The following is a 15,699-nucleotide window of genomic DNA, read 5'->3' as shown; positions in this document are numbered from 1 at the left end:
CAAAATGGACGCTAGCTAGACCCTCCCTCCTCCTCATCCACGCAATAACCCCCCAAACCTCACCCCACATCATTCTTGTCGGTTATTGGCTGGAACAGTTTGTTATGTTTCATGCTGCGGGTTGCTCTGTTTATTGCTCAGTTTGTTTTTGCTGCTGTTTGTGGAGCTTGGGCTCTCTGCAGAGACCGCGTTTTTTTACAGTGTGTTCAGGGGACAGGCAGCTAGCAGATAGTGAGGAGATGTTTGCGGTATGTGAAAACAAAATGTTTTGGCCTAAAAAACGTGCGAGATCGCTTAGAGCACCTTTAAAGGGATAGTTCACCCAAAAATAAAAATTCTGTCATTACTTACTCACTCTAAAGTTGTTCCAAACCTGTATTAATTTCTTTCTTGAGCTGAACACAAAAGAAGATATTCTGAAGAATGTGGCTAACCAAATAGTTGCTTCTCCCCATTGACTTCCATAGTAGAAAAAATATATACTATGGAAGTCACTGGGGTACATCAACTGTTTGGTTACCCAGATTCTTCCAAATAACTTTTATTTTCAACAGAAGAAAGAAACTTATTTGGGTTTAAAACAAACAATCAGGCCTTGAATCTGTTGATGGTATGTCATATTTGTATGTCTTAAAATGCCCATTTCTATCCACAAAACTTGAACAGAAGTCATGGTTTAAGGGGTAATTAAAAAAAGTAAAAAATCTTCCGGAGGTGCATCCCCCCCGGACCCCTCTGCACGCGGCTTGGTAACAACCTCCGGCACGTAACAGCACCGCTGCTGGAAAAAATTCTAGGGGAAACACTGACATTTTCTAAATATTGCATTACTACTGCCACAGTGCTTACATTTATGTACAGAAACGTCCTGGAGTTATGAAAAATGTTAATACCTTGGAGAATGTAAAAGGAATTGAAAGTAAAATCAAGTCATTTTCATCTTTTTACCATGTTGCTTGATTTAACATTAAATAAAGGCAAATAAAGGCAATTCAAGGCAATAGCACAATGGCAACGCTCTGACAAACCTCTGCTAGAGTTTTAATGGATTTTTTGCACCCACATTTGAACTTGACTGTGTTAAACACACCGCATACTCAAGAACATCAAAGCAAATGCTCAGCTTACATTAATGTGTAATATCAGAAAAGAAAATTCAGCTAACAATTGTGTGTACATGTGAGTTTCTCTGTTTTTTCATCAAGTACTCGAGTAAAGTACAGATCCTTCAAAATTGTACTTAAGTACTGTACTCAAGTAAATGTACTCCGTTACTCTCCGGCTCTGCTTAATTCTATTCTTCAAGCCTTTTCACCCAGAACTCTCCAATCCTACCTAACCGCATGGAAGTGTTTTAAGTCTTTCCACTCCACATCCTTTTCCCGATTTTTCTCTGCTCACCATCACTTCATTCATATCTTATCTCAACAGCATCAAGAACTTCCAAGCCAGCTCCATCAAAGGTTATCTAAACGGAATCCAATTTTATCACAAACTCATTTTTGGTTTGCCATCCTCAGAGATAGCCAATCCTCAGACATCCATGCTCATCAAAGACATCCAAAAAAACAAAATTATTCGCCTTGATGCCAGACAACCAATAACGTTAGACATACTCACTAAATGTATCTCCACCCTCCGCCGAGGCTACCACTCCACCAACACCACCCGCACACTGGACGCAATGTATATAATGGCTTTTTTTTTGTTTCCTCAGAACTCACATTCACTTCCAGCTTTAACCCAAAAGTCCACCCCACAATCACAGATCTACCAGTGCTAGACAACGAAACCATCTCTTACTTCATAAAGCAAAGACAGATCAAATGAATCCATGAACAGAAGAAGGCCTTGCACAAATCACCAGCTGCTGACGAAGCACGTCAAAGATTAAATCCATAGAAGTCTACTGTGTGAAAACTGACCGTTTATTCTGCTGTCATTGTTGCTCAATGTTAGAGATTTGCAGCTGGATTTAAAGAGTTATGAACATTCCAAACTGTACAGTATAGAGGTACAATATCGCTAAAATGTCAAATGATTCAAAATTGTTTCACCTCTAAGTAATTGCAGTCTAAGTTGACAAGTAGAGTATTTACTCTAATGAACAATCAAAAACAAATAATAAAAAAGACTACCAGTATATTAAAAATGTAGAATGTAGAAACTCAATGCAACAAAAGTGAATTTACCATTATGTGATTACTGATTCACAAGTTAGAAAACATTTGTGCCATTATTTGAAAAATAAATAAATTAATCACATTTGTGACATCCAATAGATGAACATGGTTATGAACCTGTGAACACCATTTCTCAGTTTCCTTTTGATTGGTTCACTCAGCACTGCATCAGTAGCTGACACTAGGGAAACTCCTCAATCTCCTGCAGTTTATTTCCAAACTTCTTCAACACAACTGCATTCAGGTGTTTATTTAGGATTGGAGTTAACTCTGCAGGACAGTGGGTCTCCAGAAGCTGGGTTGAAAACCTCTACATTAGATGTTTTAGCTGATGCTAGTTAATAAATAATATTTCACTTATTTCTTTGATGCATAATACGTTTCTTTACTTTATTAGATTCATAGTTATTCGATTATATAACATCATTATGCCATAGCTACACCCAAATAAAATTTACAAATGTTTTATCCTTACAAATAAAAAGGCTTCTAAATCAGCCAAAACATGTTTTTATTAAAAAATGTTTCTGGTATGGATAGGGTTTGGGTTAGGCCAGGGATGGGTAACTTCGGTCCTAGAGAGCCACTGTCCAGCAGTCGATGGAATAGCCAACGTCTATCCATTACGTGGGAGTCCTGAGTGCACATAATTTAAATTCGAAAGAAGCAGCAATCCTATTTGATTCTGGTGTCATCTTTAACCAGTGTTAAAATTCTAAAATAAATCATTTTTTAACCCGCATTGTTACTCTGTGGAACTCGCTATCAAACCAGACTTTATACTTTCCCATCTGTACTGTGATTTATTAATTTATAATTATATTTAATTACATTTTATGAATCAAAGCTTAAAGGACTATTGTTTAAACAGCTATCAAACAGTTGTTTTGTTTGAATTAAGTTGATCATTTATTCCTTGATTTAATAGCATTTCTAGCATTCCTCCATTGAGTAGTTCATTCTGGGATACTCCTAACAAAAAAAAAAAAAAAATTATCTAATTTATTCACCCATCATGCCATCCCAGATGTATAAGACTTTATTCAGATGAACAACATTTTTTGGAAAAGTAATCCACCCCTGTGAGTCATACAATTTAAGTGGATAGTAACTCAAAAGTTGATGCTTTATCAACCACACAAAGCCTAAGTAGATTAATCAATGTCTTCTGAAGTGAAACAATAGGTAAGTGTAAGAACAATACTGTTTTAAATAATAATAAAAAAAATGCTTCCAGCATGTCATTTTCACATTCATAAGAGCGTCGCGAAGGATTTCATTACCATGTCGCAAAGATCATACGAGAAGGGAAGCAGAGAGGACCACCATGTCATGTGCAAGCTTGACAACTTGTTGACGTTTATGTCAAGCTTGAACTCATGAACGTGCTTATGAAAGTTGGCCAGAAAAAAAAAGGTTTATAGTTACAGAAGCTTAAAATATTATTTTCATCACACACAGATTGTGTCGCTTCAGAAGACATTGATTCATCCACTAGTTGTATGGCTTACCATCTGCTTTTAGTGGTCAACTTTTGAGTTACAATATCCACTTGCATTATATGGACTGACTGAGATGGGATCATTTTCTGATAGAAGTAATATACTGACATTAGGTATGATGAGATAACTGCATGTGCATGAAAGTAGGTTAAAGTCTGATTTTGTACCAATTTCAATAACTTTTTTGTGCAATTTTTTTTGTGCACAGCTTGAAAAGGACTAAATTCAGATAGGTATTGAATAACTGCTATTACAAAATAATTTTTTAATACATTTTATTTAAAACCATGCTAAAATGACACTAAAAATAATACATGCTTTATTTGCTATATATGGGTTATATATATAGGTTAATTGTTTAAAAAAAAAAAAAAAAAAAAAAATCTCCCTGCTGAATCAGCCTTGGGGACAATACTGAATGATGCCAAGACTACACAAATGTCTTCTCTAATGCACAATATATTCTCATGTCCTGAACATCCTAGTTGAACTGATTTCCCTCAGCAACGTCAGTTGTCATCAGGCTCTCTGTGCTGATGCTTGGCTGGAAACACCAGGGCCTTTGTCTGTGATAACAAAATAATTCCTTCCTCTCTGAGTGATGGCAGACAACAGCGGAGTGACTGGACCTTCAGCCATGCCTGCCGAAAGAAATATGAAATAAATACTATATTGACTGCAGTGAAGGAGAAAACAAGGAACTAGGTTCTAAAGTTTGTGTATGACTGAGAAGCATGGGCAATGCCAGACAATGCTTGTAACTACACCTTGGTGATGGACAATTTTCAAGTAACAGCGCGAAACCACTATCAAATGAGTTTTATGGTTATATTCTGCCTGTCCTCTGTTTTATACAAGAGAGTTGATTTTGACTTCAAAGGAAAGGGTTTTGATTCCTCACCTGAAGCAACACAGTGGCGTAAGGACTCTAACAGACTGCTGCTTGAGAACCTGACCACCCCTCTGAAGAACTCCTCTTTGTCACTGAGGGTGTAGTTGCTATTTCCTTTGTACCTTGTCTCAAGCTGAAAGAAAACAGTGGATTCATGTACTAAAGCACATTTATAAATGTCAAAAAGCATGTTTAGGTGTACATGTGGATAAAGGTGCCGTAAGCGATTTCTGAAAAACGCTGTTGAAAGTGGATCGGACTGAGCACCAAAACACACTTGTAGCCAATCAGCAGTTAGGGGTGTATACACTTATTAGAGGGGAGGTGCCTGTATTGCATAGCATGTTTGTGTGAATTTGGGGGGCGGAGCTATGAAGATAGGGGTGTGTGTGTTTTGGTGATTTCAAATATCAACACCCTTTCTCAAAAAAATCGCTTACTGCACCTTTAATTCAAATGAAATATATGTAATAATTATATGATACAAACAACTGATATTCAAACCAGGGTTCGTACACATTTCCCAAGGTCAAATTTAAGCACTTTTCAAGCACTTTCAAGGTCCATTTTAAAGCTTTTTCCAGCACATTACACCACCGTAAATTACATACCAACAGTCATATTAAAATTGTGCCAAAATTGTGTTTCGTAATAGCAGAAGAATCAGATATTTAATTAAAACAGGTTTTATTTTTCAAAGTGTATCACTGTCTAGTAGCACTGAGTGGGAGGATTTGAGCCAAATGACATGCAGCTGGGTCATTCTGTGTCAAATCAGACACAATCCAGGAAAACAGTTGCTGCACCCTCTTAGATTTTGCTCTAAGTTTATGCTACCCTTAATGTCAGTCTTTTCATTCTTTTTTCCAAATCTAGAGCATGCCGTACAAACTTGTAATGGTTCAGTCATATTGACATGTTTGTCTTCCACTCTACAAAGTTTGGGCTGCCCATGAATAATACTTTTCATTTTATTAATGTCCAAATATTGCCTCCCAGATAATGTGATTTTCAGGCTGTAAAACTGAAGTAATTTCAAGGGCTGAAAATATGAAGACATAGGATTTGAACATAAATATTTTATAGGCCTTGGTTTTGGGACACATTCTTGATATAGAATAGGTTTGAACAAAATCTGAGACAGTGCAACAACAACCTGTAATTCCATTTTAACCCAGAAGACTCTGACAGTGCACAGGCACCTGCCTGATAAATAGCCTATATTAATTGAAATAATTAGTTTTTTATTTCATTGCCAAGACATATACAGTTATCTACTGGAATAGAGTAGTGTAAATATTGCATAAGGCCATCCTCAACCTTACAGTAGGCTACTTGTATGACACTCCATCTGACACGATTTCTGTTCAGCAATCAACGATTGTTGTCACGCACTGGGCTAACGTTAGTTATCGAACTAAACTGTTAGAACGGTGTCGTGTTAGTGGCCCCTAAGCTAATGTCTAATGATCTTCGCAACTTCACTGTTACACTAATTTCTATTATCACTGTAAAGCTGCTTTGAAACAATCCATACTGTTAAAAGCGCTATATAAATGAAGTTGACTTGACTTGACTTAAACTGCCAGTGTGAAAGCACCCTCAGTCACTTAGCCTGCAAATTCCTAGCTAGCAGTTACTAGCGTAAACAAATAGGCGCTAACATCTACAGTAGGCTACTTCAGTTGGCTTACTTGAAAAGTCTAGGGTGCTTTCACACAGTTTAGTTCGGAACGGGGCACGGTTCGCATGAAAAATCGCTAATGTGAACGCTGTCATGTGGACCCGGGGGCGCACTGGGGTACCGAACCCGAGACTACCTGGAGGTGGTCTGAGTTCGGTTGCACTCGAACCGTGCCGCGGTTCGTGTTAATGTGAAAGCACCACGGACTCGGGTGCGCACTTGTTCAAGGAAGCAAAGTAACCTGCGCATTCGTTTAAGCTGATTATCATGTATTTAGTTAAATAAAACACTTGTAAGGGATGAGTGTTGATGATTTACCTTGGATACCAGCGAGAGTGATTCTGCAGTGTATTCGCACATAATAATAATAATAATAATTAATAATTCATTACATTTATATAGCGCCTTTCTGGACACTCAAAGCGCTTTACATAGAAGGGGGGAATCTCCTCAACCACCACCAATGTGCAGCATCCACCTGGATGATGCGACGGCAGCCATATTGCACCAGAACGCCCACCACACACCAGCTTACTGGTGGAGAGGAGACAGTGATGAAGCCAATTACAGTATACATAGTGTATTCACGCGTTAATGGAACAAATTAATGGAAATTCACGGTCTCCTGCCACATTTGCAATCAGCAGAAAGCCAAATGCGACACAGTTAACCTGTGTTGTTCACTCAGCTGCGCATAATAGCACCAAATTAATAAAAAACACAATATAATGACCCGCGTTCTGTTTTCTATCATGTGCCGTGCACGTTTGCGATGACGTAAGATGCACGTAAACGCACCAGGGTTCGATAGAATCAAGTTGAGTGTGAAACCAGACCAACGCTGTGGGGGGCGCGGGGAACAATCGTGCTCTGTCCTCAGCAAATTATTTATTTCTCCATTTAATAAACAAACTATTCAGTCAGATAGGTATTTGTTGTGAAAAAAATCATTACAATTTCAAGCATTTTATCAAAAATTTAAGCACTTTTCAAAACACAACATCAAAATTCAAGCATTTTCAAGGATTTGAAGCACCCGTACGAACCCTGTCAATCTAAAGGCAGTTATGTGAGATCAGAGGTTTACACACTCACTCTATACACAGCTGTTTCTAGCTTTGGCATAGCGCCGTGTCCAAACGCCTCACAGGCCATCTGATGTCTTATCTCTTCATGGTCCCTGTGTTCCTTTCCAATACAGGGGACTGTAAAAAGACCAGCAAAAAACCAACATATAGATTATTTATAATTAAGTTAAAGGATATTTCATGCTTATTAACTAGGGATGTGACGGTGAGAACATTTTTCAGTTTTTAACTGAAATAAATTATTTTTATTACTTTAAAAAAATCTAAACGATGGTGAGGGGCTGTGCCGCGGTGGGCAAGTAAGCCTACTATTCACCCACTGTACATATTTTACAACAGCATAGCATAGAACTGTAATGAATTCAAATTAAAATGTTTGCTATTCAACATTAAAGGATTAGTTCACTTTAAAAAAAACTTTTGCTGATAATTTACTCACCCTCATGTCATCTAAGATGTCCATGTCTTTCTTACTTCAGTCGAAAAGAAATTAAGGTTTTTGATGAAAACATTTCTCCATATAATGGACTTCAATGGGCCCCAAACGGTTCAAGGTCCAAATGACAGTTTCAGTGCCGCTTCAAAGGGCTTTAAACAATACCAGACGATGAATAAGGGTCTTATCTAGCGAAACGTTCGGTCATTTAAAAAATAAATAAAAAAGTTAAAGTTTTATAAGCACAAATGCTCGCATTGCTCTGTTCTGTGATGCGTGTTCATGACGCCACGTAATACGCAAGGACCATATATACATAATCAAATGTCTTTGTGTCAGTTTATCATTTAAAATGCCCATTTCGTGTGCATATCCTGGGTGTTGTAATATTAAAAAGCCTAAAAGCTAATTTTCGTCAGGACAGAAATTTTTTACTTTTCATAGAAGCGTGACCTTTTCAAAGTAATTGCGTATTACGTGACGTCACGAACGCGCATCACAGAACAGAGCAAGGCGAGCGTTTGTGCTTATAAAACTTAAACTTTTTAATTTATTTTTTAAATGACCGAACGTTTCGCTAGATAAAACCCTTATTCATTGTCTGGTATCGTTTAAAGCTGCACTGAAACTGTCATTTGGACCTTGAACCGTTTGGGGCCCATTGACGTCGATTATATGGAGAAATGTTTTCGTCAAAAACCTTAATTTCTTTTCGAATAAAGAAAGAAAGACATGGACATCTTGGATGACATGGGGGTGAGTAAATTATCAGCAAAAGTTTTTTAAAAAGTGAACTAATCCTTTAAGAACACTACTTAAGTAGTAGGTGGTGGAAAAAAATTTGGGATGGGAGAATAAAAAAAATAATAAAAAAAAATCTTTTGCGTTCCCCCGAGAAAGTTTGCGTTCCTTCGCAAAACTTTGTGTTCTCACGGAAAAACTGTTGTGAGCTCGGACAAACACTTCCTGTTTAATGTCGCTGGCAGCGTTTCAGACAGCTCCGTATGTTAACAATGGAGCGTTTCATAGTGTTTGAACTTGGACTCAAACATAAAGAAATGCACTCATAGTGCTTCAAGGAGTTCAGTAAAGTTGGCATTATATTCACAGAACTTCTCAGATCAATATTCGTGGGCTAAACGTTGTTAAAACACAAATTACACCTATTTACAATCATAGTAACGTAAACAACGAGCTACAACCCGATTCCTCAAAACGAGCTTTACAACATGAATGTGTCTCTAAGCAGGCGAGGCGGTTGAAAGACAAGTCCGAAAAAGGGACTGTCTGCAAAGTACAAAACCCTTTTGCACAATTTATGTTATGAAAAATATTCAATAACTTCACTGTGACACACTGTACAGTCACCAAATTCAGCTCACACATCACTGATCTCCGGCTGGTTATATTCCAACAGTTAGTTTGATAAAAAGGCATCCTTTTTATGATTATTTATAATAAAACAAAATCAATAACTTCACCGTTATACAGTGTAATGCCATCAAATTCAGTAAGCAATTATCATGCAAAAGCCATGGTGGTAAGTAACTAATATGTTAAATTAGCTGCGTACCACTACCAATACCATTTGTGTAAAGAATAAGCCTACTTATTTTTCATGTGCTATTACCGGTACTTGCCAAACTAAGTGTTGTAGTATTACCAGTGGGAGACCATTGATGTGTAAACTGAATTTGGTGACAAATTGTACAATGGTGACTACATTGTATAACATAAAAGTTAATGACTATTTTTGTAGTCACGTTTTTTGGGCTATATTGCACTTTGCAGACGGTCGCTTCGGACTTGTCTCTAAGCCGCCTGCTCATAGAGATCAATTTATATTATAAAGCTCGTTTTGAGGTTGTAGCTCGTTGTCTACGTTACTATGATTGTAAATAGGTGTAATTTGTGTTTTAACAACATTTAGCTCACGAGTTATTGATCCGGGAAGTTCGAATCTGTGAATATATTGTTAACTTTACTGAACTGATATTTGAGTCCAAGTTCAAACACTATGAAACGCTCCATAGTTAACATACGGAGCTGTCTGAAACACTGCCAGCGGGACATTAAACAGGAAGTGTCTGTCCGAACTCACAACCGTTTTTGCGTGGGAACGCAAAAGTTTTGCGAGGGAATGCAAAAGATAAAAAAAAAACAAAAAAAAAACTTTAGGGGCTACGTACAAAACAGAGACTGAATACATTTAGCTATGGATTGATTGTATGGTCTCGCTGTTGTACATCTCACTAATGTAATTTACATCAGTTCTTAACTTCTGAAGCTCCATGAAGTTTAATATGGATCATCAAAACTAGTGCTTTTGGTGCTCTTGGTTCTAGGGATGCTCATTTCAGTTAATTTTCCTGACCAACAACCGCCTCTCATTATCCGATTATTAACCGTTAACTGATAAGATTCTAATATGGAATTGTCATTAAATAAAAATAAAATTAACGAGTGTCTGTGACCCGTTAAAAATACAAAGAAATGAGCACGGGTTTATTTTAACGAGCAAACAGCAGCATGCAGAACAGATCAACAACAGAACCTGGATTCACATCAGATGATCACACACCTGCAGCATTTCTGACAGTGACAACAGAGAAAAACAGAATTAAATAATATAGGCCTACATTAAAAATATATTTTTTAAACTTAAATAATTAACAAATTAAGATGACAAGAAGAAAACACTGAATCAGGTTGAAGCTTTAAAAAAAACAAAAAAAACAAACAGTTTTTTCCCCCCCATCAGACTACGTTTTATCATCAAATAAAAATAGCAGGCCTACCTCAATCCACAGCTTGTCTAGTTCTTATTTTTAAAAAAGTAACATGTCTAAATGATGTGGGGTTAGTCTGGGTCTCCGATGGCACAGATGTCCCGGGAATACAAAGATAACGTATCGCTAGAGTGGCCAACTTCGGAAAGCGCCTTTCACTTGCTTGTGGATGTTTGCTTCGCAAGTGATATTGCATTGTACTTGCACTACTGCTTTATTTTATACCGCGTAGCATATTTTGCAAGTAACTTCGACGCCCTTTCTGTCGAAATGGTCCCACACAGTAGGTTACTTCTTTTCGCTTGCTTCATTTCGCTTGCTTCATTTAGCTTGCTCAGCGAAATATGTCTTTAGGCGCGTGCGGTTGCACTTGCCGACGCACCCCGTGAGTGAGTTACCAGATATAGGCTATAGCCTATACTGTTTTTTTAACCATGCAGCAAACAAACAACAACAAAAAAAAGCTAAAAATATATATATATTTTTACTTTTAAACCGTTTAACTGATAGTATTAACCGGTCAAAATTTTTACTTTCGGTTAACGGTTAAACGGTCAATATGAGCATCCCTACGTTCAATATCCTGTTAAGGTGAATCCTAAAGCTCTCATTGCAAATTGCTGCATGTTTTCCCTAGCATTTTTGTTGACATCTTAATTTGTTGTGGCCTCGTCTCCAAAAATCTCTACTGACCAGTAGAGAAGATGCCCATTTCTGGTCAGATAAAGCAAGGATGTCCCTATATACACATTACTTTTTAATTTAGCAAAATATTTGGAATTCACAATTAAATGTTTTTAAAAGGCACTGTAATTTATTTAACCTTGGCAAAACATAACATAAGCAACAGAACTGTATACATTGCCAGAGATTGTACATATGTATTCTTCTGATTTTTGAGCATTTAAAACATAAAAACATGTACATACATGATGGGAGAGTGTTTCTTTCTTGTAGGATCCTTGAGTGAGCATTTGGAAAAACCTATCAGTGTAAAACAACAACAACAACAACAAAAATCAGTACTTATCAAATAAGTTTAGTCTTTATGTAAGAAATATCAATCTTCAATCTGTAAAAAATGTCAATATTATTTTGAAAAAATCAAAAACAATATTATTCAAAATTAGGGCTGTGCGATATTGAAGAAAAATGCGATAACTCCTTAAATAATGCGATATTCGATATGCGATACGATAATGCTTAAAGTGTGTAAAATAAACTTAAATTATCTTTAAAATATATTTAAAATGATATAACCTACATGTGTTTCACATTCTTTTTATGACAAGAAAACATCCTTCTAACTTCTGAAAGTGAACATCAGTGTTTTACTGTAGCATACGAAGTGTTATTTTAACATCAGTGTAAACCACAGGGTTTCAGGTTATCCTACATTAGGTTTATTTAATAAAAGATACTGAATCATAAAATATAAAAATAAAACATTGCTTAGTTTTCACTGTATGAATTAAATATATCCTGATACTTATTAAAGCTAAAAAACTTTGTATTTTGTTCATGACCCCATTTATTGCAAGCTGTTGCGATATGCATATTGCGATATATACATTTGCGATATTTCGATAAATTCGATATATTGCGCAGCCCTATTCAAAATGTTTCGTTTCAATTTGAGAACAAAATCCAATAGTGACATAGTTGTTGTGTCGACCAGACAATGATATTGAGTGGGAGGGTCTCTTGATCTGAATGTAAATAGCATAGGAGACACATGTTATGCCAGGTGTGAATGCGGTCATAGCTGCCCACTTATGATCGGAAACTATCACCCTTCATATGCATGCATGTGGTTAGAGCAGCATGATTCACGATAATTTGAGATTCACAATTTTTTTGTTTCAAATAGAGATCACGATTCTGAACGGACCGACTACTTTAACAAAAATAACATATAATTTACTAGAGGTTCTGACCAAATGTTAATTGCTGCATGCATTTACATTTTTTTTTAAATCAGTGAATTAATGATTTGGACTCATTAAGACTTTGCTGGATGAAAATTTTTGAACTTATCTCTTGAATGATTCAATGACAAATACATTTTTAAAAAAGTAACTTGGTACCACCTAGTGATGTAACGATGTAGGCCTAATTCATACAAATCTTTTTTGAAGCACCAAGTTACTTTCAAAAGGTGATTTGCTCATTTTTTATCACTACCGTAGACATCAGTGTTTATATCCGAACTATAAACTTTTATCCCAGTATTTATTTGATAATCACATGAGTTTTGAGCAAATAATGCTCAGATTATATCACATAATGCCTGATAAATCTAAATCAATCTTTCAGAAAAGACATATAAAAATGACTGATATGCTGGATTTGCCCACAAGCTGCCAGTCGATAGGTTACCTGCTGATAACGTCTCAGAAGCAAGTCCCTCATTGCATTGAGACTCTTGGTGCTCAGGAGGCCATCCTTTATAGAGCCATGTTTTGTGGCTATTACTAATGCCTAGGAGAATGAGTAAATACCATTGAAATGTTACTTTTTTGGGTGGGAAAATTATAATGATCAAATCTTTCAAGTATCAAGTTGCATCTGGTTATACACTATAAATTAAAATAAGTTATCCTAAAACAGTATCTCACACCAAATAAGACCGCAAAGGAAGCAAAATAGAGATAGATCAAAAGTCACCTGACATAGAAAGATCTTGTGTTTGGCCATGAGGTTGGATATAAACACATAGGAAGTGTGTAGGTGGTGCACAACATAAGTTGGCTTAAGGTGGTTGGGTTTGCTGAAGTTGTCTCCCCAGGCAATCCGAATCCATATAGCCTCGTCCTCATGTTTCTTCATCTTAATGGAAATCTTGAAAAGCAAAATCAAAAGATTTTAGTCAATAAGACTACTGAGAGTTATGCCATTTTGAATTGTAAAACTGAAAAAGTTGAGTTGGATTTGAAAGCTTGAATGCCAAATGAAGTTGTGTAATTACATGCCGAATGACCCCATGCAAATGTGCTTTAAACTGCTCTTTAAACTGTGTCAGCTCTACACAAACTGCATCATCTGTAAAGAAAAAGAAGAGGAACTATTTCAGATTTATATATCTAAAGTAGTCAAAACAACCATATATTAAACATGTACCAAACTGGGCTCATTGTGCATCCCTTCATAATCAAATCAATTTAACAATGAAATGCATACATAAAAGCCCCTTACCTTGTGCCTCAGCAAGCTGACATGCGTTCCAGATGCCTTGATCAGGGTTTTCTATACGATCTAATGGGGGAATTCAATTTCAGATATGGGGCCTAGGATTATTTACATTTACATTTTAAAACATTTTTAAAGAAAAAAATTAAAATAGGCCATTTCACTCACAGATCATTTCCAAATTAGTGACGTGCTTCAGGCCAAGTCTGCTCTCCTATAAAAATAAAAAATATATATATATATATAGAGAGAGAGCATTTGAATTTGAACAAACTTTTATTACAAATACATTTCACAATACATTTAAATTACAATGTGCATAAATATTAAGAGCAACCCCAACTCACAATAAATGTGCAAAAAACAAATCACCTTCAGATACAGAGCACAAAGCCTCATTGCAACACCAAATACCTTCAAAGGTAATGAGATCATCCATAAGCTTGTAATAAGCAAAATCAATCAATATTCTTGCTTTCACCGTGTTTGAAAACATTGCAACTACATTCTGTCCCAAATTTTGTTCGACTTTCTTTTTACTACTTGTATAAATAGCTAATTTATCAATCAGAGAGAGAGAGAGAGAGAGAGAGAGAGAGAGAGAGAGAGAGAGAGAGAGAGAGAGAGAGAGAGAGAGAGAGAGATTTACACAATCATTTATTTACACTGATGTAAGTCGACCTGTACGTTCTGATAGGGTCCCAACTCAAGCCATATTTAATTAGAAACATACTCCGAAGTGTTGATGCATCACGACCCCTTTTATCCCTTTCTTTCATTTTTTTTTTTTTTTATGACAGGTTTCAAATGCAGATATGCAAATTCAAAAGTGTGCTGGAAAACCATTTAACACTTGACGTACTAAATCCTTAACTTACTATGCTGGATATTGAAAACACACACCTTTCTGACCTTTATGTTAAAGCATTTGACCAAACCCAAACGCTGTAACGTTAGACAGATTTTATGAAAGCTGTAACGTTATCTGTCTAACATTACTGCGTTTGGATTAAGTCACTTTGACATTTTAATCTTGAATCGTTATTTTCTTCAAGTATGGAAAAATAAAGACGGTAATGGTAGTATCCCATTTAATGATTTTGAAATAAAATATTTTAAATAATAAATTATTATTGAATGGATGTTATCTCACCTCACAGAAACTGATGACATGTTCCACTATCATCCATTTGGGTCTCGTGTAGTCCAGAGCGCGCATCTGATCTGCTGATAAACAATTCCATCTCTTCAGAAGGTTTTCTATATTTCTGTTTGGTATTCTCCGGATTATCCGATATAACACAGATCTGGCTTGTGCGTCCATCGTGTGGACAAACGTTTTTTCCCCCCGTTACAAGTTAATATAACTTCTCATCATTTATTTTGCGTTTTGAGACGTTCAAAACAAACCGCCAGAAATCAAACAGATTTCTGAACCGGAAGTTCCGGTCAACAGCGGGCGGGTAGAGACATAAAAGTCTTGTGCAACAAAACTACGGAGTGCGTTAAGTAATGTCTTAATCGTCGTATTTACGAGTAATTGCGAATTTTGACGACACAGTTAGGTGTTCAGAAAGAACAACGCTGAAGCTTGTCAGAAAACACTATTTGTTTAACCAGCATGTGCAAACTAACGTTACATGTCCCGTCATTCTCTGCGGCACTTTAAAAAAAAATAATGCATTTTGAATATACAGATACAGCATAAGTTACATTCTTTGGCTCATCGTTATGTTGCATTAACTCCTTTTCTTGTTTCTTGTTTGTAGGTTAAATAATTATAATTTAAATAAATATAAAATTGTCCACAAAGGTCTTATCGTTCTGATCAAACTGACTACAATTCATAGATGTGTACGTTCAGATTTTTTTCTTCAGATTTGTATTATTGACATTAGAAATCATTTAAATATGTTAGTAATATTATTTTATTGTA

At 36.2% G+C, this 15,699-nt stretch overlaps 1 protein-coding gene across 1 annotated transcript; it reads right to left on the bottom strand.

Moving 5' to 3' along the window:
* Positions 1–3,171: 3,171 nt before the first annotated feature.
* Positions 3,172–15,249, bottom strand: cenpn (centromere protein N). The gene is made up of 10 exons (XM_079620293.1): positions 14,917–15,249; positions 13,932–13,977; positions 13,770–13,829; positions 13,543–13,616; positions 13,242–13,415; positions 12,954–13,055; positions 11,504–11,558; positions 7,357–7,466; positions 4,587–4,710; positions 3,172–4,326 (listed from the first exon to the last, which is right to left on the bottom strand). The coding sequence occupies exons 1-10, from the start codon at positions 15,085–15,087 to the stop codon at positions 4,205–4,207; spliced, it is 1,038 nt and encodes a 345-aa protein (XP_079476419.1). The 5' UTR covers positions 15,088–15,249; the 3' UTR covers positions 3,172–4,204.
* Between the last annotated feature and the right edge of the window lie 450 nt (positions 15,250–15,699).

The sequence above is a fragment of the Phoxinus phoxinus genome, assembly GCF_949152265.1.
Source record: "Phoxinus phoxinus genome assembly, chromosome: 8".
NCBI classification, from domain to species: Eukaryota; Metazoa; Chordata; class Actinopteri; order Cypriniformes; family Leuciscidae; genus Phoxinus; species Phoxinus phoxinus.
This window is presented reverse-complemented; position numbering and strand designations above follow the sequence as displayed.